The following is a 26897-nucleotide window of genomic DNA, read 5'->3' as shown; positions in this document are numbered from 1 at the left end:
AGTTAAGCATCTGTTGCTCCACTTTAGGGGCCCGTGCCACACTTTGGGATACCACGTGTGGACAAGACCTTTTACAGAACAAGGGCTTTTGTTAATGGGTTCAATCAGCCTCTCTTGATTGGGTTTGTCTGCTCAGTGGCAACAGGTGTTTGTTCCTTTGACGAGACATAGCATTTTCCTCTTCATAGTGGGGTAGTGACTAGCTTTGCTAATGTGGTCATCGTAAAAATAGTGAACAGTAACAGTCTGAGAGAGACCATGGTGAATCATCAAATATGTCAATTAATAAGCAGCAACTTGCACAGCTCTTGGAAATTACACTCATTGCTCTCAAGTGAACAGAAGCGTCTCCACTTAGCTAGATGGGCCAGAGTCTGCCTTCAGAAACCAGGTCACCCACTTGATTGGATGCTGGTGCATTTCCAGCCGGTATATAATACACATAATATGCTCTAGGGCTGTAACATTCCTTAACTATTCCTTTGTTGTCCATTCTGCAGTTTTCGTAATTTTTAAAAAAGTATTTGTGTTTTAATATACTGCCCCGCTCCACAGACAGGCATATACTCACACATACATCATACATCAGTGACTCGCTTTTCATCCCTTCCTATCTGGACATAAGAAAGGACGGGACCTGGTGTTCACCGAGCACCTACTATGTATATAGACTCCGGCTAGGATCTTCCCATGCATGGTCTTGTTTAATCTTCTCTCCAGCCTTGGAAAGAGGCTATTCTTTTTTCTACTTTACAAATGAGGAAATAGAAGCTCAGTAGGTTAAGGAATGTGCTTGAAGTCCCACATACGAGAACTAGTATTCAAACTCAGCCCTGTGGCATGTACTGTGACCTTTACCCCTACCACTTCCTCATTATTTGCCTTAATTTATTTTCACAGATTTTTATAAATGTTTCTTTCAAAAATTAGAGGTGGAAATCTATCTTAGGCCGCCTACACTCAAGCATGATCAAGTTGGAAATGAAAAATCTAAAAAAAACTCAGTCATTTTCATGTCTTTTAATAGGTAAATAAGTTAAAATTATGTGTATGTATTTGAGTGTATAAAATGTTAACACTTATCTTAAAAATAAGTTTTGGCGACATGACCCTGTGATGTGAATATTGTAAAATGTGCTGCTATGGCTTTGGGGGTTTTATGCTATTTTTGCACATGGGAAAACTGAGTGTGTTACTAGGAGCTGAGCTCGGAGTCCTGCTGTGACTCTGGAAGAACCCTGATCCTCGGTCCCGTTTGAACCACCAAGTGCTGTGGGGACCACTGGAATAGCCCGGCTCACCATCAGCGCCCCATCCCTATCTGTGAAATAGGATGCAGTATCTTCCTGACACGCACCCTAATCTTCCTCTCCTCTCTTCTCTCCCCACCCCCTTCTCCCGCAGGCCCTTTTCTGGAGTCCGGGGAAGGAGGTTATGGGCAGGCCTGCCTCTGGCCCACACCATGAAGCCTGAGCCCGCTCCCGCCCTGCCCCCGGCCCAGCTCTGCGCCAGCCGTCAGCTTCCAGCTGCCCCTCTCCCGGCAGCCCCCCGCTGCTAGGAGGTAGGCCTTCAGGACTGGCTCTTGGCCCGTTTCTGCCTTTCACCTGGCTCAGCTCACTGCTCACTCCTCCATCACGGTGCCCCGGACCCCAACTGTCTCCCTGGCCTCCCTGGCTGGGGCGTTTGGGGGCACGCTGGGAGGAGCGCACTGCTGAAGGCTTTCCCCCGCCGTGTACCTCCTGCTCCTTGAATCAAGGCCTCCGGATCCGCATGGATAGCTGAGATCTTTTCTTGGAGAAAGACACTTGGCTCCTCGCTCCAGGCCCCCCTGTGCCTGCCTGACTCTCCTCTTCTGCTCCCCCTTTCCTGCTCTTTCGTGAATTTCTTGCTCGCGTGCCCGTCTGGGGCCGCCTTGTCCCCTCTCCTCCTTCCTTACCCGCTCAATATTTGTGTGTGTGACTTCTTCCTCTGTGTGCTCTCTGTCCCCCAACCCCTCTCTCCCTCTCTCCCTTCACTGCGAAGGGGGATCTTCCCTGAGGGCCGTCCCTGGCTGGCTGCTCCTGGGGCTCGGTGCAGGCAGCCACGATGAGTTTCACCGTGCACTCGGTGTTCTTCACCCTGAAGGTGAGCGTCCTGCTGGGGTCCCTGCTGGGGCTCTGCCTGGGCCTGGAATTCATGGGCCTGCCCAACCAGTGGGCCCGCTACCTCCGCTGGGATGCCAGCACGCGCAGCGACCTGAGCTTCCAGTTCAAGACCAACGTCTCCACGGGGCTGCTCCTCTACCTGGACGACGGCGGCGTCTGCGACTTCCTCTGCCTCTCCCTGGTGGATGGCCGCGTGCAGCTCCGCCTCAGCATGGACTGCACCGAGACCACCGTGCTGTCCGACAAGCAGGTGAACGACAGCGGCTGGCACTTCCTCATGGTGAGCCGCGACCACCTGAGCACGCTGCTGGTGCTGGATGGCGAGGGCCGGTCTGGGGAGCTGCAGCCCCAGCGGCCCTACATGGATGTGGTCAGTGACTTGTTCCTGGGCGGAGTTCCCGCAGACATACGACCTTCTGCCCTGACCCTAGAGGGAGTACAGGCCATGCCCGGCTTCAAGGGATTAATCCTAGATCTCAAGTACGGCAACTCAGAGCCTCGGCTTCTGGGCAGCCAGGGCGTCCAGTTGGATGCCGAGGGACCCTGCGGTGACCGTCCCTGTGAGAATGGAGGGATCTGCTTTCTCCTGGATGGCCATCCCACCTGTGACTGTTCTACCACCGGCTATGGTGGCAAGCTCTGTTCAGAAGGTAAGGCCCTCTTTCCTATTCTTCTATTGTTAAGAGACCTACCTGGTGGGTTGGGTGAAGGCCAAGAGCCCTGATAGAAATCAGCTCTATCATTGAAGTGCATCTTTAGCTACATGTTAGATAATCGGGTCCTTTCCCCAAGGAGTAGTGAAAATCCTTTGCTTGGTCTCAATGGAAAATCCATCAGATCTCAGCAGAAAGAGAATCCTGGCTACTCAATCATGGGCTTCTTACTCAAATGTTTGGCTGTACTCAAAGGGCTGAATGGAGTGACTGTAGAATCTGTGCCTAGCTCAGCTCCTTCCACCACAGCACAGCTTAGCAGGATCAACACAGGGCAAGAAATCAGATAGAGGTAGGCAAAGTGGTTATCTCTGTCTCTCCTGATCCCTTGAGAATTGGGCCCTTGAGGGTGGATGGGAAATTCCCCATTACTTCCTTCTTATAATTCCCAGCATCAGGAATGTCTGTGCAAAGAGATAGGGTAGATGAATTGCAGGCCCATGCTTGGCCCCATTGTAAACCCAGCTCTTCAGCTGTGCCCCTCCTCCCACAGTCTTCAGGGAGGTGCCTCCAGGAGGCATCTGGGGATGGGTCATCTCACCTCCTCCTTCTAGCACTAGGGTTTTTCATATGAAGTTCTTCTTTCCATGTATGAGAATGGTACAGGAAGGCACAAAAAATGACAGGACCGTTGTCCGGTCAAGCCTCTGAAGGAGCTGGCAACACTCAGCATAGCCTTGGAGAACATCCCAAGTTGAATGACAATTTCCCAGGAAGAGGGAGGAAGGGACTCCTGCCCAAGGGCTTAGGTTGCCCTCACCTTATTTATCAAATTCTGACTGTTTGGGATTAGATCTGAGAAGTGGCTCAAGCTTTACTTAGAATCCAGATTCCTAGACTCCTGGACTCACTAAAGGCCTAGATTTCAGTACGAAGAACTGTTGAAGCGACCAAGTGTGTGAGAACTAACCATATGGATGTGTGAGGGGAGGTTGGGTTGAGGAGCTGGCAGGGAGGTTACACTTCCTCCTATCCTTTTTGAGTTAAGCCCTCGATTCTTCTAGAGATGTTCGTGTAGCCATCTCATGCTGGTCTCTTCATGGAGGTGGTGGAATGGTATGGGGCAGAATAGTGATTCTCAACCTTGGCTGCACATTACGATCACCTGGAAGAGTTCAAAAACTTTCCGGCCATAGCATGAACCAAATTTATTCCGAAGCTTGTGGGAGTGGGGTTTAAGCATCTGTATATTTTTGAGGCTCCCCTGGTGATTGTGCAGCCAAGATTGAGAATCCACAGGTTGAGGGAGGTCAAGAGGTGGGGCCAGGTAAGTGTCTTGGCACTGACTTCCAAAATCTCTTCATTGAGGTGAAGCCCCACTGCCTTGAGATTTACAATGAGAAATGGTGTCTGCAGGTATTCCTCAAACTTTCCCAGAAGAGCTGAACCCCTAAAGCAGGTTGCAGTTGATAAGAATTTTAGTTACTTATAGCTATTAAATTTTTTTAAAATCAAAACTAAATTTGTTTCACAGGTGATATGTGCTGGAGCCTAGGACACTTTCAGGGCCTGGTTGGAGGCTCCGTGTAGGTCATGTATGGGCTATCACAGGATTGCCCCTGGGTCTCTGCTGCTTCTTGCCTCTACTGGGTTGGGCATCGGATCTCCCTTCCTTTGGATGGGCCACAGGAGAGGCAGGGGCAAGACATGCATGTCATTCTTTTCCGGCTTCTGTTTCCCCCCAGTGGACCCATTGGAAAAAGGGATGGGGAAGAGAGGCCAAGCCAACCCCAACCCACAAAGCCGCTTTGGGGATGTGGTTATTGAAGTGCTTCTCACAAGCAGGTGCCTTCTGGAGCTGACTGCTGTTCCAAAGCTTCTGGGCTTTGGAGAAAGTTTTGCTAAAGACGCTGACATGATCACTTGTTTTTCATTCACCCAAAGGATCTGTTCAGTCCTCAGAACTTGTACTGAAAGCTGGCATTCTTCCTTTCTAGGGAGCAGGGTGTTTGCAAGTGTGGTGCTAACTTGCTGATTACCCTTGATTGCATTTTTTGTGTTGAAAAAGAACTCATTTCCTCTGGGCAGGTCTGGATCAGCACTTTTCTGCAGGAAGAATCTCATACTATATATGTATACAATTAGTCTTCTCCCTCTCTGTCTCTCTCTTTTTGTTTTGCTCTGTGCGTGTGTGTGTGTGTGTGTGTGGGGGGGTCTACAGTGGAATTTCTTTGAAGCAGATTGAAGATAAATTTTTAAATATTTTTTATTGATCTTTAGAGAGAGAGGAAGGGAGAGAGATAGAGAGATAGAAACATTGCCGAGAGAGAAACATCATCAATCAGCTGCCTCCTGCACACCCCCTACTGGGCAATCGAGCCCACAACCCAATTATGTGCCCCGGTCAGGAATCAATCTGGCGACCTCTTGATTCCTAGGTTGACACTCAACCACTGAGCCACACCAGCTGGCAAGATAAATTTTTAATAGCTAAATACTATATATATATATATATATATATATATATATATATATATATATTTTTTTTTTTTTTTTTAAATAATATTTCTTTCTACAGAGTTCAGATCATCTTGTGGACCGATACTTCTATCTGTAGAAGGCAAACACAAATGAGCTTAGCTCATTTATTCTCCTGTTAACGTAAATAGAGTAAATAAACTGTGAGTAAGGGGAACACTTGGTTGGCTTGGAACAGAGCAGTGCAGAGGTTGAGGCGAGGGCTGCTGTTGGGGACATATCAGAATTTACTGTTGATAGCTTGGAACCCGTTGATCCTGGTAATTGTTATCATGTCTAATCAATCACAAAAAGGCATAACAGACTTTTAGAGACTATCTGTTCTCTCCACACACAGTTAATTTTTAGAGTAAACGGGGAAAACTCACCTGTAACATATTAAGGGGAAAAACTCACAGCAGCTGCTGAGTGTCAAGCAGATCTGCATAAAACAAGATAAATCGCCTAGACAATTGCTTCCCATTTCCCTAAAGATGATGTGGTGAAGCAGGTAGTGAGGGTGCATCCATTCATTCCCTTTCCTCTTCCCCCTTTCAATTGCACAGGTCACAGAACTGAAACCAGGGGACTCACTCCCAGCAGTCAGTCCTGTGTACCAGGCATCTGGTTGTCCCAATTTGCAGGATGGGCCCTACCCCTTGACTGTGTGAGGGCTTGCACCGGGTGTGGAAGATTCATTTTGTACTTCATGCTTTAGCAGTTCAAGAGCAGGAAGAGCTGAGCGGGCTCCTGCAGCTTCAGATGGATGTGCTCAGGGCCTATTGGAGGCGCTCTCTGGCCCATTAGCTCCTGGACGCCGGTGGTGTTGATGTTTGTTTGGCCTCTCTGGCTTTCTATGCTTCGGTAGCTCCAAATGTCTCCATGCTGCATCTCAGGAGGAATGCATAGAGGGGATTATCTCTTTTATGGGCTTTGGGCTATTTTCAACCCCTGTTGGGTATTCTCCCTGGATAGGACTCAGAGGACACCAGAGACAGTTGCTATGGGAGCATTGGGCCTAGTGGTTGGAGGTCCTGGATGTAGTATCTTCTCTTTCGTGTGCCGAAAGGCTATTAGCTCTGTCTGCAGACCCAGCTCCACACAGCCTACATGGGGAGACTTCATTCCGAAACCCCCAAGGCAATTAATGGTCACGCTGAATATTCTGGCACATGATGGAGGGAGGAGTTGTCCAGATTTTTACTTCTGGATGTTATGTTTATGAGTGAAATATTTTGGTGCTTAACTCCAGATTTGCTCATGTTGCCATTTAATCTTGTCTTTTAGTCATGTTCTTGGAGGACAGAAGTGTAGATAATTCTAAATGGTTCTAAAATGATACATATCTGCTTTGGAAGTTAGTTTAAGCTATGGCACAGCACATTCACCTGGTGTTTTTTTTAGCACAGTCTGTCTGTTGTGGGCAGCGCTGGAGCTCACTGGGCAACGAGGAGGTAGCCTGAGCTGCCTCTAGAGAGCAGGTCCCTCTTGTGCCATTGAGAGTTTGTCATTATCTTGAAATGAGTTTAAACTTGATTGTTTATTTTTAATCCATTCTTCATTATGAATGTGCATGTATTGAATTTCTCAGCAATCTTATGGTCATGAAGAATTGATTCGTATCCAAGGTGTATACATTTCAGTACTAATCTCCCTGAAGAGTTCACTTAGCATGATGTCAGCCTGTTGCAGTGGGGTGGGGCCAGGGAAAGATGGAGTAGGCCTCACAGGTTGACCTCTACTCCCAAATATCATTTCATGGGCCAACTATCTTTTCCTGTTGACGTAGGCAGGTGCACCAACAGGAAGCTGCTTGTCTTGAGTCTCAACTGTAAAGTTTTCAGGTGTTGGGATCCTACAGTGAAGTATAGTGGTGGGTGTTGGTGACAGGCCAACCCTTATTACAAGCACAGTGTTGTATGGTCTCCCATCCCCCATCCGTCCTACTGTCTGAAGCTGATATCCTACTTCGGTTGGTTTGATTGATGGCTCAACACCACTGTGTGGCCTTGGTATGCCTTCCTGAAAGTGAATTTTAATCCTTTTTCTTTTTATTGAGAATTTTGTGACTCTCTCCCCATTTCTCAAAGCCAGAACTAGGATGGAATGGTACTCCAAGAGGAGGTGCTTACCTGAGCATTTACCAAGGGCCAAAGACATCGGATGCTGGAGCTGGGTACCAGGGGTCGCCACAGCTGGATCCTCCTTTGGGCAACTTGTGTAAAAACACAATCATCTCCCTTCCCCCTTCCCAGTGCACATCCAGAATTGTAATGGGCTTTGTTCCTAATGTGTGTCGCCCTGAAAGGTCTGGGAGGTGGGGGTGGGGCGTGGGAGGCTGGAGGGGAGTGATGAGTAGTCAGAGAGTAAAGACTAACTCCTTTCAGAATCTTTATCCTTGGTATGGAGCCTGAAGCACAGAAACAGGGCCTTAAAACACACAAAGGCGGACTGCTGCTTCCCAGATGCAGTGCCCCACCCGCATTCAGGCGTTAGGTGGGACCAGCAAAGCCAGCAGGGGCTGTCGCTAGGAGCCTGAATAGGGGTCTGATTGCTCTTTTTCCCTCCACTCCTCCTGATTACCAAATGAGCTTTCCTGGGCATGCTGTATGCTAAATGGCAGAGCAGCCGCCTGCCACTTGCTGCAATAGACCCTCTTTTAACTGCTGAGGGAAGAGCAATTTTTTACACTGCGCCCCCGCCCCCCCAGCATCTCTGCTGCCTTCAGAGAAACAAGACCCTTCCTCTTCCCCACTTCAGTGGGGTGAGAGCAGCCTTCTCACTTTGCAGAGCCTGCACACCAGCTGCAGGCTGCAAAGGGGGTGGGCCTGGGGTGATGCTTCAGCCCAAATTCAGGAGGGTTGAGGGTCGGCAGGCATTTTGCCAGGAGCCTTGAGTGGCACTGAACTTGCATTTGCATTTGGTAATGAGACACCACAGGCCCAGCGCTGGGGGCTAATTATCTTTAAGTCCCCTATCTCCCTTTGCAGGCTGCCCTGGAAAGATGGCTCCCAGTTCCTGGGGCAGCTGCCCATCAGCTGGGTTCTCTCCCTCCATCATGGGACAGAAGAGGTGGGGTGTGGGCTGTGCTTGGGGGATGGGACTAAAGTGTCGTCCCTTATGACTCCTGTTGCCCTGTAGTCACTGGCCCCACAGTGTGTGTCCAGAGCAGTGAGGCCCCAGAGATGGGTCTAGAGTGAGAGAGGCTTTGGACAGGGCTCTGAAGGTCAGGTCCCCTTCCTTGGGCAAAAATAATAATGATATTGTTACTATTACTATTATTGAATACCACCAGGTGCCTGACATCCTAGGAGTGTTGAGACGGTGTGAGGGCAGGTTCAGATGCCGCCTGTTGGGCAGGTGCTCTGGGACCTGAGAGCCCAGATCCCCACCCTGGCATTTTATGTCTGCTCCTAGGCTCCCTTCTCAATTAACACAAATGGCCTGTGTCTCCATGGTGAAACGGAGCGTTGCCTCCCTGGATGCTGATGACAAGCAAAATGTGAAGCTCCTGGTGTAGGAGGTTATCAGCTAGGCCAGACCCAGGAGACTCGCTCCTCTCAGCCAGAGAGAAGGAGAGAATGTGAGAGCACGAGAGAGAATGAGATGAATGATTCCGAGCATTCAGTTCTCACCCTCAAGGCCCTGGTTTGAAATCAAGTGACTGGGAGTGGACCCCCGGGTCCCGAGGCTGCTGGAGCGAACTACACCGCACTGGAGCATCACTGGACAGCATGACCTCTGCAGACTTACCTTTGGTTTCCCAGGTGCCAGGAAGTACCCAGCACCCCCCTCGGGGTTGGCGGTAAAAGACGGAGCTCCTGGATCACTCTGTCAGACTCCTTTTCGCTTTCCTGCTGCCTCCTGACTCTCTCCATAGAAAACAAAACCCAACTCCTTCTCTGTGTTTATTCTGCTCTTTTCCTTTGTGTGTGTGTGTGGGAGGGGGGATTATTACAGAGGCGGATTTACCATGAAACCGAAATTGTTATATATCCTCACTCACGCGGGCCTCTTCAAGGCCCCCACCTCATTTTGCATTTATAATTATTTTTCTTAAGGAACCCCCAATATCACAAGCTCCTGGCCCCAGCTCTGTGGATCCGCCTCTGTTAGGAGGACGTGTTGCTGTCCAGTGACAGCAATGTTGCTTTGGGTGAATGTGTGGTTCCCCGATGACCCACGACCCTTCATCACAGACGAACTGTCCTTCCCTTCGAAACCGACAGGGCAGGAAGAGCCGTGGAGAGGGAGTGCGGGAGGGTGGAGGGGAGCTAGGAATAGGGTTTGGGAAGGCGTGGGGGAGGAGGAGCCATGGAGGATGTCCAGTGGGTAAAGAGAGGAAGTGTTTGGAAATGTTTGCAGTAGGTTTAGAGGAACAAGCTGGTGTTTGAACAGAGGGAACGCCCCAGTCCCCTTCCTGAGATTCTCCCAGCTGAAGATGGGATGTTTGGTTTGCCACGGCTCGGTGGGGGGCTGTGTTCTAGGTGACAGGCTGTGGCTGACGGAGGAGAGGTGGGCAGCGTGGCTCTGCAGGCCTGTCTCCGTGATCTATTTGGGAACTGACAGTGCCAGTGGGTTGTCATTACTGCTGCTGTTCTCCAGAAATTGATGTCTTTGGGTGACCTATTTAAAAGCAATACAGGGCCCCCTTTAAATGTGTCATTGTCTGTATCTGCTCTCAAACCTCCGCTGATGTCCACAATGTTCCTAAATCATGTATTTTCCAAAGTTAAAAAAATTTTTTTTAAACCCGAGAACCAGTACCAGCAGCTTTTAGAAGCAAATTGATCTCATAGTCATCCAGCCAAACCACCCAGCGCCACTCTGATAAAACAGACTTTGCATGTGGTCCTGGAAACTGAACGCTTTCCACTCTTTTGGGGGAGACAATGGGGAGATGCTGTACTCCGTGAGGGTACACGAGGGCCTGAAGGTGGGAAGATGAAAGAAAGGCAGCGACAGGAGCTGTGGGCAACTTGAAGCTCCCAGCTTAAGCTGTGAGATACATTTAGGATCCTTTTGGCTTTACTGAGGCTTTTATTTAAGTACGGTATCTTTGTAGCTAAGAAAATGACCCTGGGGAGCTTTGCCTTCAAGTTTCTCCACGAAACTCTACGCATCTGATTCTCTCCTGATGTTTTTGCCTCGCGCCTGCCAGTTCGGTTCTCCTGGAGCGGTCCCGTTTGCGGGTGCGAAGTCCTCAGAGGACAGTCTCAGTAGCCCAGTGGCTGTTGGAAACACTAGGGCTGGTGTCTCCACTCCAGCAGGCGGTGCCTTTCAGGCAGTTCCATAATCTCTCCTTCAGGGATGATTGACAATGTGCTGCCTGTAACCCCTGGAGAACAGAGACAGTGTAGAGTGAGAGTACCACTTACTTAATAAGTTGCTTTCAAATAGAAACAAGTGCCTGGCATGCAAGGAGGGACAGCTGAAATCACTCATCCGTGATCCAGACAGCGGGAAAGGGCTGGTAAAGCTGGGGAGTCATGGGACACTCACTATCCCATTGTCCCCCTGGTGCTCTCAGGCTTCTTTCCTGTTCAGAGGGGTCCTGTCTCTTGCACGGTCAGCCTTGGATGGCTGAAGGCAATGGGAAGAGTGGGCTCTAAGGGTGTCAATCCTCTTACCCATGGACTTCTTAAAAGACTAGTCACTCCACAGTGTATTTGCTTGATCTGGGTCAGGCAAGACAGGGCTGGAGTTCAGGCTGAGGCAATGTTTTGTGAGCCTCTTGTCAGTTTTCTTCTTGTGTATGGAATGAAGCGCACACAGATCCCATGACCATGTAGAAGACCATACAACATTTATGTGGCCTCCTGCTCATGGCTTTTCCCTATGTAGTGCACTGGAAACCAAGGCACATTGTGAAGAATCATGAAATAATAAGTTTGGAGAGGATTTGAAAAGTCACTGAGGCTAACTACTCATTTCCCATTCTCTTTTCCACTGTGTATTTGCTCCCCCCACCTCCCCCCACCCAGTCAACTGCAGTGACAGGGGCTCAGTGCTTTTCAAGGCAGCCTGATGTATCACTGCTCTCAGGGAGCTAGCTCTTCCTACATCAGGCCAAAGTCAGCTTCCCAGCCACTTCCTCACTGGTCCTCATTCTAATGAAAGCAGTGGGCCTTGTGGGTGAGGGGGACGGGTGGGTCCTAGCATTTCTGGATGATGCTTTGCAGGAAATAACCCTGGTGTCAAGATTCATAAGGGATTCTCTAATGTGGCACTAGTGATGCACATGCCACTGAGTTGTTTAGAATTAACTGCTTGTGATGAATCTTAAACAATGGGGGAGGCATTGATGTGGGAAGAGAGTCTGATGTAAGCAGGTGATTCATGCGCCAGTCATTCTGTTCCTGGGACCTTGCACTCTGAAAGATCCATGGTTAGCCCATCTCTGGCTTTATAATCTGTGCCTTATTTCATCCCCTAAGATGTCCCATCACCCTCCATACACAGCTAGCTTTCAGCATCTCTGAATGTCCAAGGAGCCCCTTGGACATCTTAATGGCTCAGCGGTAAGATGAGAAGTTCTAGAATGCCGTGGAAAAGAAGAAAATGAAATTAGATTGGACTTGCTTGGCAAGCCTATCCTGGTCGCCAGGGTCAGACACCCCAACGGATATCAAGATTTTGCTAAAAAGCCTAACAGGATGCTTATAGTAAAAGATACAGGCATGAAATGGAGCAGTATTGAGTAGCTGCTCCTGGAGACTGGCCTTGGGAGCATAAGCCCTAGCTGAGAATGCTTCTTCCTCTGCCAGGTTGCCCTGGGTGTCCCGTGTTTTTGGCACTATTGGGCAGAAGTCTCCTAGGAGAGGGATTAGGCAGGGCTAGAAGATGTTATTCCCACATTGGCATAGACTAGAATTCCCTCTTGCACCCCAAAGGGGAGGAGGCTAGTCTTGGCTCTCAGCCACCTCCCTATTGACCGTCACTTTACTGACACTGCAGTAAAGAAAGGAGGCCTGTCTTGTAATTTTGTGGTTTAAAATAGTTTACTTTTAAGAGCAAAGCCCACAGACATCATTTTAAGTCCAAGCATTGCAATATACCCAGAGTCACTGACTTCTACTTGGAGGCCCCGTTGTCCAGCCAGGCTCCATGGACCCCAAGCACGTGCTGGGAAATGGGCCTGACCACCTCACAGTCATGTAGTAATGGCCACATAGGAAGAAGATGGTTGGATTTCAGTTGCTGTAGAAACTTTGCTGTTTGCATATCCCGATGTTGAGTTTTCAGCCTTGTGTTAATACAGATCGGGCCTATTTTTCCCCCTAGTAGAATATATAACCAGTGGCTACGTTTTAACGTGTCTCTTGGCTCCCTTTGGCTTTCACATCCTTAATGCAAGTTGCAGTAGCTCAGGTGGGTTTCCCAATTCCTGTTGTAAAAATGTATGTGAAGAGGTGCTGTCTTTGAGAACTATAAGACATGAAATCAAGGTGGAACTGTTTCCCTTTGTTAATTACTGCACATACAGGCTTGGATGATAAATGCCACATCTCTGGTATCTGACAAAAAGCAAGTGCTCAATAAATGATCATTGCCTTAATAATGTGTGCGTGTGAGTGTGCATTCATGTTTTGTATGCATACACATCTGTTGGTGTTCATGTATGTGTCTGTGTGCTTGCTAATGTGGGTATGGATGGATGCAGGGTCCCAGGAATGTGAACTCAGCGATGGCTGTTGAATAATTTAATCAGCAAGGTCAGATATGACTTGGACCACAGTGGCATGGACCACCATTGGAAATGCTTTCTCTCCTTTAATGGGAAAACTGGTGTGTTTACTCTGGGAAAGTTTTCATTGAATCTGTGTCAAGTGCATACACAGTCCACTTGGTTTAATCTAATTGAGGACAGACGAGAAAGACTTTTGTTGTTGTTGTTTACAAACCAATGGTTTCCTATAACAATTATAGGCAGCAGCCAGCCTGGGACCATGTAAATGCATGTGGAATGGCTGTTTGAGGCAGGCACGTTGTTGTTACTAGAGATGGAGAGGCCCCATTAGCTTGTGTGGATTCCCTGGAGAAGACAAGGCTCACTGGGGACAGGATAATTGTCCTTGGATATCGGAAGAGCTGCCGTATAGAGGAGGGAGTGGATACAGGGCAGGAGACTGGAAGGGATCAGAGCTACAGAGGAAGAATTTTGATGCTTAGAGCTGTTGGACCATGAAATACGTAGTGTTGCCAAGCCTAGTCACTGGGAGGGGTGCAGCAGGTGCTGTAGTGACACCTGTCAGGAGTGGGTGCTGGTGTGTATGTGCCTCCGAAACAAGGACTCCATGACTCTGGGATCTCAGCAGCCAGGTCCACCCTTATGTTCGATCATACACATCCTCTGCCTTTCAGGGAGTGGGAAGGTTATTCTCCAGATAAGCGGCCTTGAAAAGGGGGCACATGCAAGACCCCCTTGCCTATATCTGTGGGGATATAGGAAGGAAACGATGAAAATGTAAGGTTAACTTATATGCAAATTACTTATAAAGACATATATGTCTATTGGAAGAACATAGTAAAATTATTTTTTCTAATGGGGAGTTTGGTCAGAAAGGTTTGGAGTCCACTTAAGTCTGCATTTCTCCTTCTTTAATCAGTTATAGTTACTCTTGGCTTCCTGTTGAAATTCCTCACCCTTGGGGCTTGCAGCTTTCAGGTGGAGGCTGCTGCCAAAAGTATTCCTGATGCCAGTGGTGTGTGCTGGGCTCCTCTACTCTGCTTCAGCCCTGTGTCTGGTGGTCATGGCCCACCTGGCCAGGTGATTTTGGAGGGCCCCATAGGAAGGTACTGCGGTCACACCTTCCTCTTTCTGAGGCCTCATTGTTCGGAATTACTAGTGCTGATGGTCCCTGATTTGCAATGGTTCCCTTTATGACTTTTTTGACTTTACAATGGTGGGAAAGTAATAGCATTCAGTAGAAACCATACTTCAAATCCTGAATTTTGGTCTTTTCTTGGGCTAGCGGTATGCAGTATAATACTCTCCTGAGATGCTGGGCAGCTGCAGTTGGCCTGCCATCATGAGGGTAAACGACCGATACACTACAGTGTGTTCATTGTGTAGGATGATTTTGCCCAACTCCAGGCTAATGTAAGTGTTTCGAGCACATGTAAGGTATCCTAGGCTAAGCTATGATATTTGGTAGGTTAGGTGTATTAAATGCATTTCCAACTTAGGATATTTGCAACTTAGGATGGGTTAATTGGGACTACTATTTCAGAGCTTCTTTTAGCATAGAAGTCATGCTACTTACTGGAGTAACTGGACTTTGAAATATCTTCAAGCATTAGCAAAGTAGTCAGTGATGTATAATGGTCTATTTGTTGGACTAGGCCACCTGTTTATTGGAATAAGTTCATTCTTCTAATATTCATGGATTGAGTGCCTCTTATATACTGGTGTGGTCCCTGCCCTTGAGGTGCTTATGGTCTAGTTGGGAAGCCTGTTAGGGAAACAGGTTCAGAACACATTGGCGCTGCTAATACACTAGGTAGAATGTAGGATAGCTCGCAAGGGAGTGTTCCACCTGCCTGGGTGGGGTCAGGAGGACACCCAACAGTGCAAACTCTTGGGCTGGACTTGGGAGCTTTATTTAGTAACTGGGAGGAAGGGGCCTTCAGGGCAACCCTCTGAACCAGCAGGATGCTATTTCTAGTAGTTTGCTGTATTAATGTGGCTGGTTTGGAGGACTGAGGACTATGGAGGGTAATAAAAGGAGTCAAGCAGGGTGTTTTAAACACTAGGTAAGGGTTTTGGACATTATTTCTTTCTTCAATTGGGAGTCCTCAGAAGTTTTTCAGCTGAGTAGTGAAAGTCAGATTTGAACTTTAGAAAGATGGTTCTAGGGGAAGTTTGCACAATGGATTGGCTGGCGATTAGGGAGGCCAGGAGAGGCTATTGTGTGGTTTTGGTGAGAGAAGAGACTGTCCTAGTGATGGAAGAAATGCCAACTGCAGAGATGTTAAGGAGAGAAACTCAATAATTGGGAAGGCTGTGACTTTTAGTGTGATCTGGCTCAGACTGCCTGGCTCTGACACACACTAGCTGTGCAAACTGGGGCAAAGGACTTAACTTCTCTGTGTTTCACTTTTGCCATCTGTGCAACGGGAATAATAGTGCTCATCATTTAGGATTGCCATGAGATTTAAATGAGCTAGAGCACATAGAATGCTTAGAACAATGCTTGGTACAGAGTAAGCATTCAGTGAATATTAGCCATTATTACAAATTATTATTGATTACCAATTACTGTTATTGAAAAGGGAAAGGAAAAGCTTTGATAACATGCTCCTCTGGTTGTAGGTATAACTAGAACAGGAAAGTCAGTGGGAGGAGCGGATTTGGGGTGAAGATGGGGGGAAGGTAACAATCAATTTTGGTTTGTCTATGTCCTGACTTCTCTTCAGAGGCTGTAGGACACCTGCAGGGAGATGGGCAGAGGCAGGTAGGGGCAATGGTTGTGTGAGGGAAGAGGCCAGGGCTGGGCGCAGATGTCAGCATTGTTGTTCTAGGGAGTGAGGGAAGGCTTGCACATGGGTGAGGTTGTCCAGGCAAGGAGCATAATTGAAAAGTGGAGAAGGGTGACCTGGAAACCTGTGGGAACCTTAATATTTAGTATAGTAAAGGAAAAGGAATCCATGAGATAGATTAAAGCAGATGACCAGAGTTGTAGAAGGAAACTAGGAACAGAAGAAAGTTCCTTAAAATTCTCCAGTGGTCAGACAATGAAAGAGTACACCTTCTTAGCCTGCGTGAAGTTGGAGCATGCATTTGAATGCAATAAAATGGCATCAAAATTTATATAATTTAGTTTCAAAGACTATTAACATTGGCCTTTCTTCTACCTTCAATTTAGTGAGGTAATTGAGAAAATTTCTACAAATAGAAATTTGAGAAAACTTCTGCAAATAGAAACTTAAGTCTCATGTACCGATGACGGACCTGAAGGATTTTGGATGTCCTCGTGACTGTTTCTAGCTCCTAGAGCATCAGAAGCTGATCAGTGATCTGAAAGATACAAACCCAGAGAAATGAGGTGACTTGCCCAAGATCAGCAAGTTGGCATTCTGATTTCCACTTTGCTTTTCTTTGAGACCACGACATTAAACATGAAATGCCTTCGATACACTTTTCTTAGAACTGGGTATTGAATTCTCTGGGGTACCAGCACTGATGCTGAGCTCGAAGCCAAACCCCTTCTCCTGGTGTTGGGGGAGAGAGTCCTCTGGCTCCAGTCCCTGTGAGCTGAAAGAACCAGATCCCCCATAACGGAGGCACAGAAGCCCCTGGCTCAGCAGCTGGTGATATAAGTGCTAGTAATTAATCCACTTGTGGTTTCTCTATCCCTGCCCAGGGCTGGGGTGCTTGGAAAGAAAGCAAAATACTTTCTTAAGGAAATCGAGGTTCAGCTCTGGTTGTCTGCTGGCTGCCTTCCTCCTGTTTCCGCCTCTCTAGGGCTGGGGTGGGGGCCGGCGCATGTCCCGACTGCTTGCTGTGCATTCGTTTTCCAGGAATTTCAGGACACGGGAGTTTTCACGCAGCTGTGTTGTTTATTGCTGTTCAGCAATCTGAAGTTGCTTATCCAGCGTAAGTCAGAACGGGGAGCCTCGGGAGAAAGGGGAACGCCTTTGAACATTTTTCTAAGCAGAAGGAATTGAGGTGTTAGGGGCCCAGCTGGCGTGTAATTGGAACCAAGAAATGGAGGCGACGTGAGCATGCATGCTCATAGGGAATCTCTTACTGAAACGCGGAGATGTTTCTAGAAAAGTCTTTCTTTCCATCCCGTACAATGACAGCAGACACTTACTGAGGGCCCACTGTGTGCCACAAGCCCTGGGCGCAGAGTGATGACCAAGACACCTTCATGCTTCATTAACCACGCAATCGTTAATTGCTTTGAAAGGTGAAACATAGAGTAACAGTGGCCTCTTCATACCTAGCAGAGCAAAGACTCTGTGAAGTTCAGGGGTGTGATTAAGACACTCCAAGGAATCATAGGGTTCCAGGGCTTCTTTTGGACCCAGTTCTCAGGCCAGCTCTCCCAGCCTGAGTTTGCCGGCCGAGGATCAGACGTGGAGCTGGTGGACTTAGGGCTGAGGTTAGCTTAGTGCCCACCTCTAGTCATATTATTGGGTTTAGCCTCAAAGGTGCCACCTTAATTTCATGGGAATCTTCAGATTTATCACCTGCTTATTTTGGTGGACTAAATTTAATAACAATGATGGTGATGAACTAATTCCCATGAAGTGATTTCTACGTGCCAGGCACTGGGGTAGGTGCTTTCAAACGTGACTTCCTTTAATTCTCCCAACCACTTCAACCAGGAGGTTTTGCTGTTGTTTCCCTGATTTTATAGATGAGGGGACTGCAGTTGAAGAGAGGAAGCCGTCACTGCTTAGGAAACAGGCCTGGGCGATTGACGTGGAGACGGAGCTCTCGCTCACCTCACTCTGCCCCGTCTTCAATCTGGCATGAAACAGTGGCTCCTGAGGCCATCAGGACCCAACCCCATTCTCTGCTGGTAGAGAAGGTGAAGATGAAAGGTTCTGAAACAAGAAGGCCACAGTGATTGTCATCTGAGGCCAGCCTACAGGGGCTTGTTCCTCAAGTAGCCTAACAGCACGAGTCCTACCCACAGCCCAGAAATCGGCTTGAGCGTTTCCAAAAAGCTGCCCTTCTTCCTAGTGCTCATGTTCAGCTAGGACCTGCCCTCCCAGGTCTTCCCACCTGCCACTATGGGTTTTCTTGGTACGTGAAGAGGAATAGGGGTTGTCCTGACCAATCCATGCTCTTCAGCTCTTCTTACCAGGGTCATTTATATTCCAGGCTGTCTAATAAATTCTCAGTCTGGAGGAGTAGGGGTATAATCTGAGTCTAGGTATCAGTTTGATCCCGAATCGCCTAACATTTATCAAACACTTACTGTTTCAGGCACTATGTGAATAGGTTTACCTTTTATCTCCATTTTAGACAAGGAGACTGAAGCACAGAGAGACTCCCAAATCTACCCTCAACCTAGGAGGACAGACACACAAAGGGGCTAGTTTTACCATTCTTCAGGAAAACAAGAAAAATGAACATAGTGTAGGAAATTCATTATAAAACCACATTAAAAAAAATTCTGATATCATGCCCTTTTATTTTGGGGGGTCTTAAATGCCTTTCATTTAAATTTTTTTCATATATCTTTATTGATTTCAGAGGGAGGAAGGGAGAGGGAGAGAGAGAGAGAAACATCAATGATGAGAGAGTCATTGATCGGCTGCCTCCTGCACGCGCTCTGGATCGAGCCTGCAACCCGGGCCTGTGCCCTGATTGGGAATCGAACCACAGTCTCCTGGATCATAGGTCGATGCTCAACAGCTGAGCCATGTCGGCCAGCCGATGCCTTTCATTTTTAAGAAAATATGGTAATACAAAGGGTCAATTTGGGGTTTTTATTCTTTCCTGGCCAAATAAAAATCTAGTTATCCTATGCTAGTTTCCAAAGTTGCTTTAAGCATGTTATAGGTAAATACAATCTCTTAGTCTGAGTATCATCATTGCAGGCAATCGCTGGCTTCTTTTGCTGTCTTCTCCCTAGGAGTAAAGTATTTGGGGAATTTTATTCACTTTCTATTTTGATCTTTTATCAGAAAAACATTGCCACTGGACAGGACCTCTAAGACCTCATACTTTATTTTCCTTCAGCATTTACCAAGGTGTTTTGATTGCACACTTTGACCCTGAGACCTTCTAACTCTATGTTGGTATAATCAGGATTAGACAAGCACTGAAACATTTTTATCAAGGGAATGTTTTTCAGAAGCAAACAATGTGAGGCTCATAATTCCTCAGTTCATTTTCTCTTCAGCATAGTTTTTTAAAAAATATATCTTTATTGATTTCAGAGAGAGGAAAAGAGAGGGAGAGAGAGAGAAACAGAAACATCAGTGATGAGAGAGCCATTGATCGAGTCCACAACCTGGGCATGTGCCCTGACCAGGAATCGAACCCTGATCTCCTGGGTCCTAGGTCAACGCTCAACCGCTGAGCCACGCCCAGCCGGGCTCTTCAGCATAGTTAAACCACATTTTATTTTTCCAATTCATTTGTATCTTGAGGAATTCTTTTGAACGAGATCAATTCCACTCCGTGTGTCTCTAGTGAAGATTTGGTTCATGATCAGCTGTTTTGTGCGCCTGTGAGATGTTGCCTGTGTAGCTTCCCCCATTGCGATGTCCTTCTGTGGCCATTCCCCCACCACATCCAATTTTCTCACGTCACATTTGCTGATCTAAATTTTGTCGTGAATGTTTTATGCTTCCTTCAATGTTTTAGTCAATAACAAATTTCACCATGTGCATGCTTAGCTGCTGTCAGTTCCATTTTGTGTTTTTTTTCCCTGACAGGTCTAATTTTTTTCCAGGTCAATTTTTGCAGTTCAAAGAATCACTTCCTACAACTAAAGCCAGTCTCTTTCCTGAGTGTTTTTTTTTTTTTTTTTTTAAAGCAGGTACAAAACATATAGGAGAGGTCACAGCATCAGGGTCAAAATATCTTGTGTTGTTTAGAGACATCATTGACCCAGGATTAAGAAATGGACCCAAGGTCATAGGTGAAGTTAGCAGCAGAGTTCTCTTGGGTCGTTTTAGAATGCACAGCTCCTCTAGCTCAGAGAAGGGCAGGGCAAGAATACGATATTGGGGTCATCTTGATGGTGTGCCTGCCTCCTCCTAGCCTCTGCCCCTCAACTCTTCTTCAGAGCCTAACAGAATTTCCACTGACCCTCCTCCCTAAGACATGGCAGCTGGGGCCGCAGTTCGAAGCCCCTTGGCTTCTCCCTGCTTCCCAGCCAGGCGCCGTAGGCTGTATGTGCACTGGGCGTGATTTACAAACAGCAGGACCAACAAGGAGAAATCCTCTCTTGTGGAGAATTAGGTCAGTGGCAGAGTTGGGGACAGGGAATCAGGCGTTGTTGGCTCCTCTCTCAGTTTACTCTCCTTGCCTGAAGCAATCAGGGCAGAGGCCAAGGGTGCTGCTGGGACAGACGTCTGGGGGCTGGCAGTGCCCATGCATGTGTTCGTGTGTGGTTGTGTGAGAACGTGAGAGTGGTGTGTGTCCCAGCCACTTGGGATTCCCCCCCCCCCGCCTTGGTGTATTTGTGTGGATTACTCTCAGGGGATATTAGTGTTGTCTAATAACAGCCATGGATTTATCAAAGGATTTGTGTGATTAATTCTCCAGCAAAGTACAGCAGATAGCTTAGAGCTCAGCCTGTGCGGTGGGTCTACAGCCCCGTTCCCTGTCCTTTCTAACTGGTTCTGGGGGAGGCTCTCCTTTCTTCCTTGTTGTTTTGTTGTTGAAGGCCCTAATGTTTGGGCCCCCACCCTAAGGCAGCTGAAACCATTTCCCGTCATTATAATGCATGAGCGAGTACCCAGGAAGATGGCGAAGTCTCTAAGTTCATGTTCTTGGTCCTCTATGGAAGCTGCAGAGATGTGGCCACCACTATACTCTTTGTACTGGGTTTTTCTCCTAGACCCCTGTCTAGGCACTGGTGCCCCAACTGTGGCCCAGTGGGAACAGCAGTGAACTGGGACACAGGTGACTGGAATTCTGGTTTCAGCTTCAACACTGTCCAGCTGGGTACACATGTCAGTTCCCTTGTCTTGGATCTGTTTCTCTCATCTGAGCCTCAGAGGATCCTGTACAACTTTATGGCACTGGTCACAATAATAATTAAATAGCTAATTGTCTGGTTATTTGTGGCCCATTTCCCCAGCTAGACTTGAAGCTCCAAGAGTGCGGGATTCTTGCCTGAATTGTTCATCTGCCATTACCCTAGCGTCTAGCACTGTCCCTCAACATCGATCTGTGTAATGACACATGGAGGTCTTCAGTAAATAGCAGCTTGTAATGGACAGTGATCCCTGCGCTTGTCTTTTGGGTCATAATTTTACATGCTTTAGTTCCTTATAACCCTTACATCAGTCCTACCAGGTATGTAGATTGTCCCCATTTTACAGATGGGGAAGTAAGGGCTCAGAGAGGATAGTTAACATGCCCGAGATCAAATACATAGTGTGTGGAAGAGCCAGAAGTTTTACCCAATTCTTCCTGACTACAGAGCCCTGTGCTATCTGCGGGGGGCAGGGAAATTGAAGATGTCTGCGTCTAAGCTGTTGCTGGAACATGTGGGTTGCCCCTCCTGTGCTCTGTTCCTCTATCTTTTACTAGATGGCGGGACAGCCTATCATTTAGATCAGTTTCCCTCTTGATTTCCTGGTACCCTCTGAGCTGCAGTGTCTACCTCTCTCCCCGGTGGGCCATGCTTAGTTAGGGAGGTCAGCATCCATTTCTTTACTCAGGGAGATGGCATTTGGACCCTGGCCCCTGGCAGTGACCATCTGCTATGAAGATTTTTCTGAAGCTCTCGTCCTATTGGGCAGGAGCCTATTGTAGGTGCCAACCTCATGACCTAAGTCAGGGAAGTATTATTTAGCTAGAGATGCCTTTTGTTTGCAAGGCTTAAATAGCTCAGTAGAAGCTCAACTTGGCACTTTCAGTTTGTGTGTCAACAAGTGAGCAGAGACACTAGTGTTAACATTTTCAGTAAGTTTTTATTGAATGTTTACTCTGTGCCTGGTGTTGTGCTAAGCACTTTATATAGATCATCTCATTTGATCCTAACAGTCATAAAAATTAGGTACAGTCAGTTCTGCTGTGATGCGTGTTTTAAAAGTGAAAATTTGTTCCAATGTGATTAATATATTAGGGAACTATTTGAGAATAATAATTTCGTTTTTGAGTATGCATGATTTCATCCATGAGAAACACTAGGTGAAGGCAGAGAGCTGCAGCCAGATGAATCAAGCTGTGTAGGAATACACAGGACGCACGCACCTCAACATGCCAGCTCCTTCCGTTGCCATGTGTGTTATGAGCCACTCCGGTCCAAGTTCAGATGACCCTCCTCTCGCGGCTTCATACAACTCACGAGCTTCCCATTTCTGTGAGCCAACTTCAGGTCTTTTTCAAGTGCTCTACTTATTGTAGCATTTATGTGTTTCTTAACCATTTAACACATATAAAATGGTTTCCTAGCTTTCATTTTTATTTAACTTTTTAGGGGCCGAATCATGTACATGAATTCATAGAGCTGTTGTGAGGATAGGATGAACTAATACATGGAAAGCATTGAACAGTAAACCCCCAATTATTTTGGTGTCATTTCCAGTTTACAAGTATGAAACAAGGTTTTTTAAACTTGTAGTCTGTCATTCTTCCGTGCCAGCAGGAGCTTGAATCAGTCTGCTAAGGGACACAGGAAGATACCAAAGCACAACACAGTTGTTGCTCTTGAAGACACGGACATAGGAGAAATTAAGAACGATAACAGTGACAGTTATTTTTACTATCTTTATTATGTGTCACTGGTGATGTTTTGGGAATTTGCGCCCCAGCCCCACTTTTCCTATAAGCCCTGTGGTTGTTGCTGCGCGATCTTGCAGAGCGCAGTGACTTTTAGAAACGCGTACGCATTCTCTACACCTTGCTGGCAGAACCGACTCTCCTACCACTATTCCCAGGCAGCTGAAGAAGGTGAAGCTAAGAAATTGACAAAAACATTTTTAACAACAAGTGGCCAGGCCAGGATTCAAACCCCAGCTTGCCTTAGCCCCATGTCTGCACTGAACCCCTAAAGCATAACAAAATTTAAAAAGTGCTGTCTGCACTGATCTGATTTTATCTGTAATAGGTAAGCTGCCTCTTCCCCCAACTGCCAGTGGAGCTCTGGTTCCTCCAGCCCGAGCCACTGCGTGTACATTGGAGCCCCTCAGGTGCTCGGGCACAGCAGTGACCGCGCCCACAGTGCCATCCTTGCTCCTTGCTGCTCCTCTCCCGGCTGCTGTCTTCCCAGGCTGGCTGGCACCTGACACAGCAGCTACCCCTCCTCTCCAGCCTGCGATCTGGAGTTATTAGCATCAAAGAACAAAAGCAAACAGCACCACGGCTTAGGGGGCTCAGTCTTCTACAAAGGCGGATAAATGGGCTCCGTGTCGGGGATGAAGCTAACACCACCTGGCCTTTTGTGGAGAGACAACTCTTCCTGTGTTTGAAGAGCTCAGACACAGCCGGAAAGCGCCCCAGAACGCAGGCACCCCAGCCCCTTCACCGCTGGAAGTTTGCTTTAGCTCCCAACTAAAAAGATCGTTTCTGCATTTGTTCCTGAAAGAAAGGGAAGGACCTTGTGCTCATTCCCCCCAGGGATAAGAAAGGGTGGGCCGCTGGGCGATGCAGGCTTTGCCTTTTCTCTCTTTTTCTCTCTTCTAATGTTGTAGGCGGGTGTAATTCTCAGTGGAAGGCCTGCCTTGATATTTGTGGGCCTGGGGCAAGAATATACACAGAGGCCCCTGGGCAGCCTCCCCTCTCCCTGCCTCCAGCACACTGAAGGCCCACATTTGTGTGGACACCCAGCCTGCAGAAGTCCACAGCTCCTGCTCACGGCCTCTCCTTGGCCATTTCTTGACACTAGAGCACACAGAGCAGCGGGTTGCGCTGCTTTTGAAAGAATGGGCCGGGGAAGAGGTCCAGGCCCATGTGGATTGGGGGAGTTTGGGCAAGAGTTCCGAGTACCGGCGTGTCCTGTACAAGGGGTCATGGCAGGCGTTGCTGGTTCTGGGTGGGAACATCCATTTGGCCCTGTGGCCTCCTTAGTTCCTGGAGTGAGATGTGGCTGCAGAAGGGTCAAGAACAGGCCCGTGTAAAGCACATAGCCCAGGGCAGGGGCTCCAGTTACCCAGGCCTATCGGATTGCATTTGACTCCTTTCCTCCGTCCTGGGCTGTGCCTTTCTCTCACTTCTGGGAGGGGCCCAGTATTCTAACCCCTGGTTTGTAGCTTGGTGAGTACCTGCCCTGGTTTGAGACAATTTATCTGATGTTCTACTCTGAGTATGAGAGGTGTCAGTAATGACAGAGCCTCTGGGTCTTAGTTTCCTCATCTGTAAAATGGGATGAAAATTGTTCCCACCTATTAGGGTTGTGGTGAGAATTAAGATGGATAGAAAGCTTGGTACAGGGCCCAGCATGCAGAGGATGCTCAATAAATGTGAGCTTTTTATGCCCAGTATGGCTTTGTGCCAGGGGCGTATAGACATTATCCCATTTTATTGCCACATTCACCCTCCAACGTGTGATGCTCGACACAGTAATTGGCTCAGGAATAGACATGTGACCTAAGCCAAACCAAGGAGAGCCTTCCCAGGAAATTTTGTAGAATTAGCAGGAAATAGGCTGCTCTCTTGTCTCTAGAGCTGCCAGATTCCACCTTTGCTCCATATGGAGACAAGCCACGTGATAATAAGGCCAACAGCAAACAAAACAGGGTTTCCCAATGTAGTCAGGGGATGAAGCTAGATCCGGAGTCCAATCCCAGCTCTGCCCCTCTGCCCACAGGCACATGCCTTAACTACTCTGAGCTTCAATCGTCTCAAGTGTAAATGGAGATACTAATAGAATTCTTCTCAGTGAATTGTATCAATTGAGATGACGTTGTCACCATTCAATACATATTGCTGAGCACCTGTTATAGGCCAGACCCTGCTTAAACTCTGGGTACACAGGTATTTAATGAAACAGACAATACTTCTTTTCTCACCGTTTGTGTTTTAATAAAAACATAGACCCCACAAATAGTGTCAAATCATGATTAGCGCCACGATGAGAGGAAAAGCAGGGGAAGGAAAGGTGGCTGAAGGCCTTTCTGAGGAAGTAGGAAAGGATTTGATACCTGAAGAAAGTGAAGAACAGCCTCACATGTGCCTGACAAAGGCTGTTCGGGCAGGGAAATGGCAAATGCACAGGCTCTAGGCAGGACCTGCTCAATTAGTGTTAGTTGCTTCTACTGTCATGACAGGCGGGCCAAGGCCTGGCTCACATAACCAGGCATCTTCCCTCTCCCACCCTCTTAGCTCTGGCATTTACACTGCCCTTGGTAGATAGCAGGTGCTCAAAAAAAAAAAGGGGGGGGGAATTCCTGATGAAAACAAATTCTGGCCCAGCCTGCAGCCACCTCTGTTAGGAATGCCATACCCGAACCAGGGGCAGGGGAGCCACCCAAGAGAGGTACCCCTCGTTTCTCTCTCTGCCTTCACCCCCTGGGAAAAAGTAAATTCGGGCATTCCTACCTCCGCTCAGGACCCCATGGGCACTTACAGCAGCTCAGCAGCTTCAGCCACAAGTGCATATGGTCAGCACAGTTATTATAAAGTTCAAAGGAAAGAATCCCCTGCAGTTTGGGGAGATTTGGTTCTCCTAACTGCAGGGGTGAGAGTTGGGAGGGTGAGGGGGAAGACCCTCCATCTGGTGCTGTTGCACTTGCAGAGTTTAGCTTAGCCTGGGGAGCCTTCCCTTGCCACCCCACATTTGGACTCGATCACCTCAAGGGGCAGGAGCCCAAGATTCCCCCACTTGCTACTTACACACTCCCCTATGTCCCTGGAGGAGCTTTGGGGAACATGGGGCGTTCTGCTTCCTGCAGGCAAGGCCCAGCTAAGCCTTCCGGGACCCCACCTGATGAACTCTGTCTTGGGTCTGACCTATTTTCTAGGAGAGAAATAGAATATAGATTTAAATGCAATGGCGCTCTACAAAACCACAGGCCCAGCAGTGTGAGAAAATAAAACAGCAGGAGGGAGCTGGGAAGGGCTGGCAGGGCTGAGGATGCCTTCTTCCCTGGATCAATCACATCTGGTTGTCAACTGCCTTTTCTTCTGCAATTTGCTCCCACTTTTTAATCTATTTAAAATTTGATATACATAGATATTTACATATATATATTTCCTCTGGACAGTATTGGGGCCCAATGCTGCTCCCCCATACATAGACCCCCAGGCTGTATATCAATATTACCCACACACAGAGGGCCCTCTGGGGATGATTGCCTTGGAAATGGCAGGGTGCAAGGCATGGAGCCAGAACCACCGCAGCTACATCCTACCTAGGACAGACTTTCTTGCTGTGTGACCATCAGACGAGTTTTTGTGTTGTTTTAATAATCTTGTCCTCTCCTATATGAAGGTAACCAAATTACCAGCTAACATTGACTGAGGGCTTTCCATATGCTAGGTAGTGTTCTAAGCTCCTACAACAACCACCTTAGGAGGTAGGAACTATTATCACCACCATTTTATGGAGAAGGAAACTGAAACACAGAAAGCTTAGGTACAAAGTCACACAGCCTGAATCCTGGCAATCGAGCCATGGATTCCATGACCTGGTCTGAGTCACATGCCTCCCCTTAGAGCTCAGGTGGGGGTGGAAGTCATCTCTACAAAGCCATATGGATTAAGAGTAGGAAAGGGGGTTGGTTCTCTGGAAGATAACTGGGGCTTGCTATAAAAAGCAGGGAAAGGATGCTGGTCAGATAGTACAGCAGACGGGTATTGAAGCTCTGATCCCCACCTTATGTCTACCCTCCCCATTCCACTCCTGCCTTTGTCATTTCAACCTGTTGGTCAGAATTGAATGCAGAGATCCAGGTAATCACTGCTTCTTGGGCCAGGGGCCAGGTGATATAGTGTCTCTCT

General features: G+C 47.7%; 1 protein-coding gene across 5 annotated transcripts in view; it reads left to right on the top strand.

Annotated features, from left to right (window-relative positions):
- Positions 1–2085: 2085 nt before the first annotated feature.
- The window catches only part of NRXN3 (neurexin 3), a 1308313-nt gene continuing 1283501 nt past the window's right edge, over positions 2086–26897 (top strand). For all 5 annotated transcript variants that reach the window (XM_087818808.1, XM_087818802.1, XM_087818795.1 and 2 more), the window contains exon 1: positions 2086–2794. In XM_087818808.1, coding sequence (XP_087674934.1) covers positions 2086–2794 — 709 coding nt within the window. The remainder of the gene's footprint in view (positions 2795–26897) is intronic.

Source organism: Miniopterus natalensis, chromosome 1 (genome assembly GCF_054644295.1).
Source record: "Miniopterus natalensis isolate mMinNat1 chromosome 1, mMinNat1.hap1, whole genome shotgun sequence".
NCBI classification, from domain to species: domain Eukaryota; kingdom Metazoa; phylum Chordata; class Mammalia; order Chiroptera; family Miniopteridae; genus Miniopterus; species Miniopterus natalensis.
The sequence above is the reverse complement of the archived record's forward strand: the minus strand, read 5'-3'. Positions and strand labels throughout refer to the sequence as shown.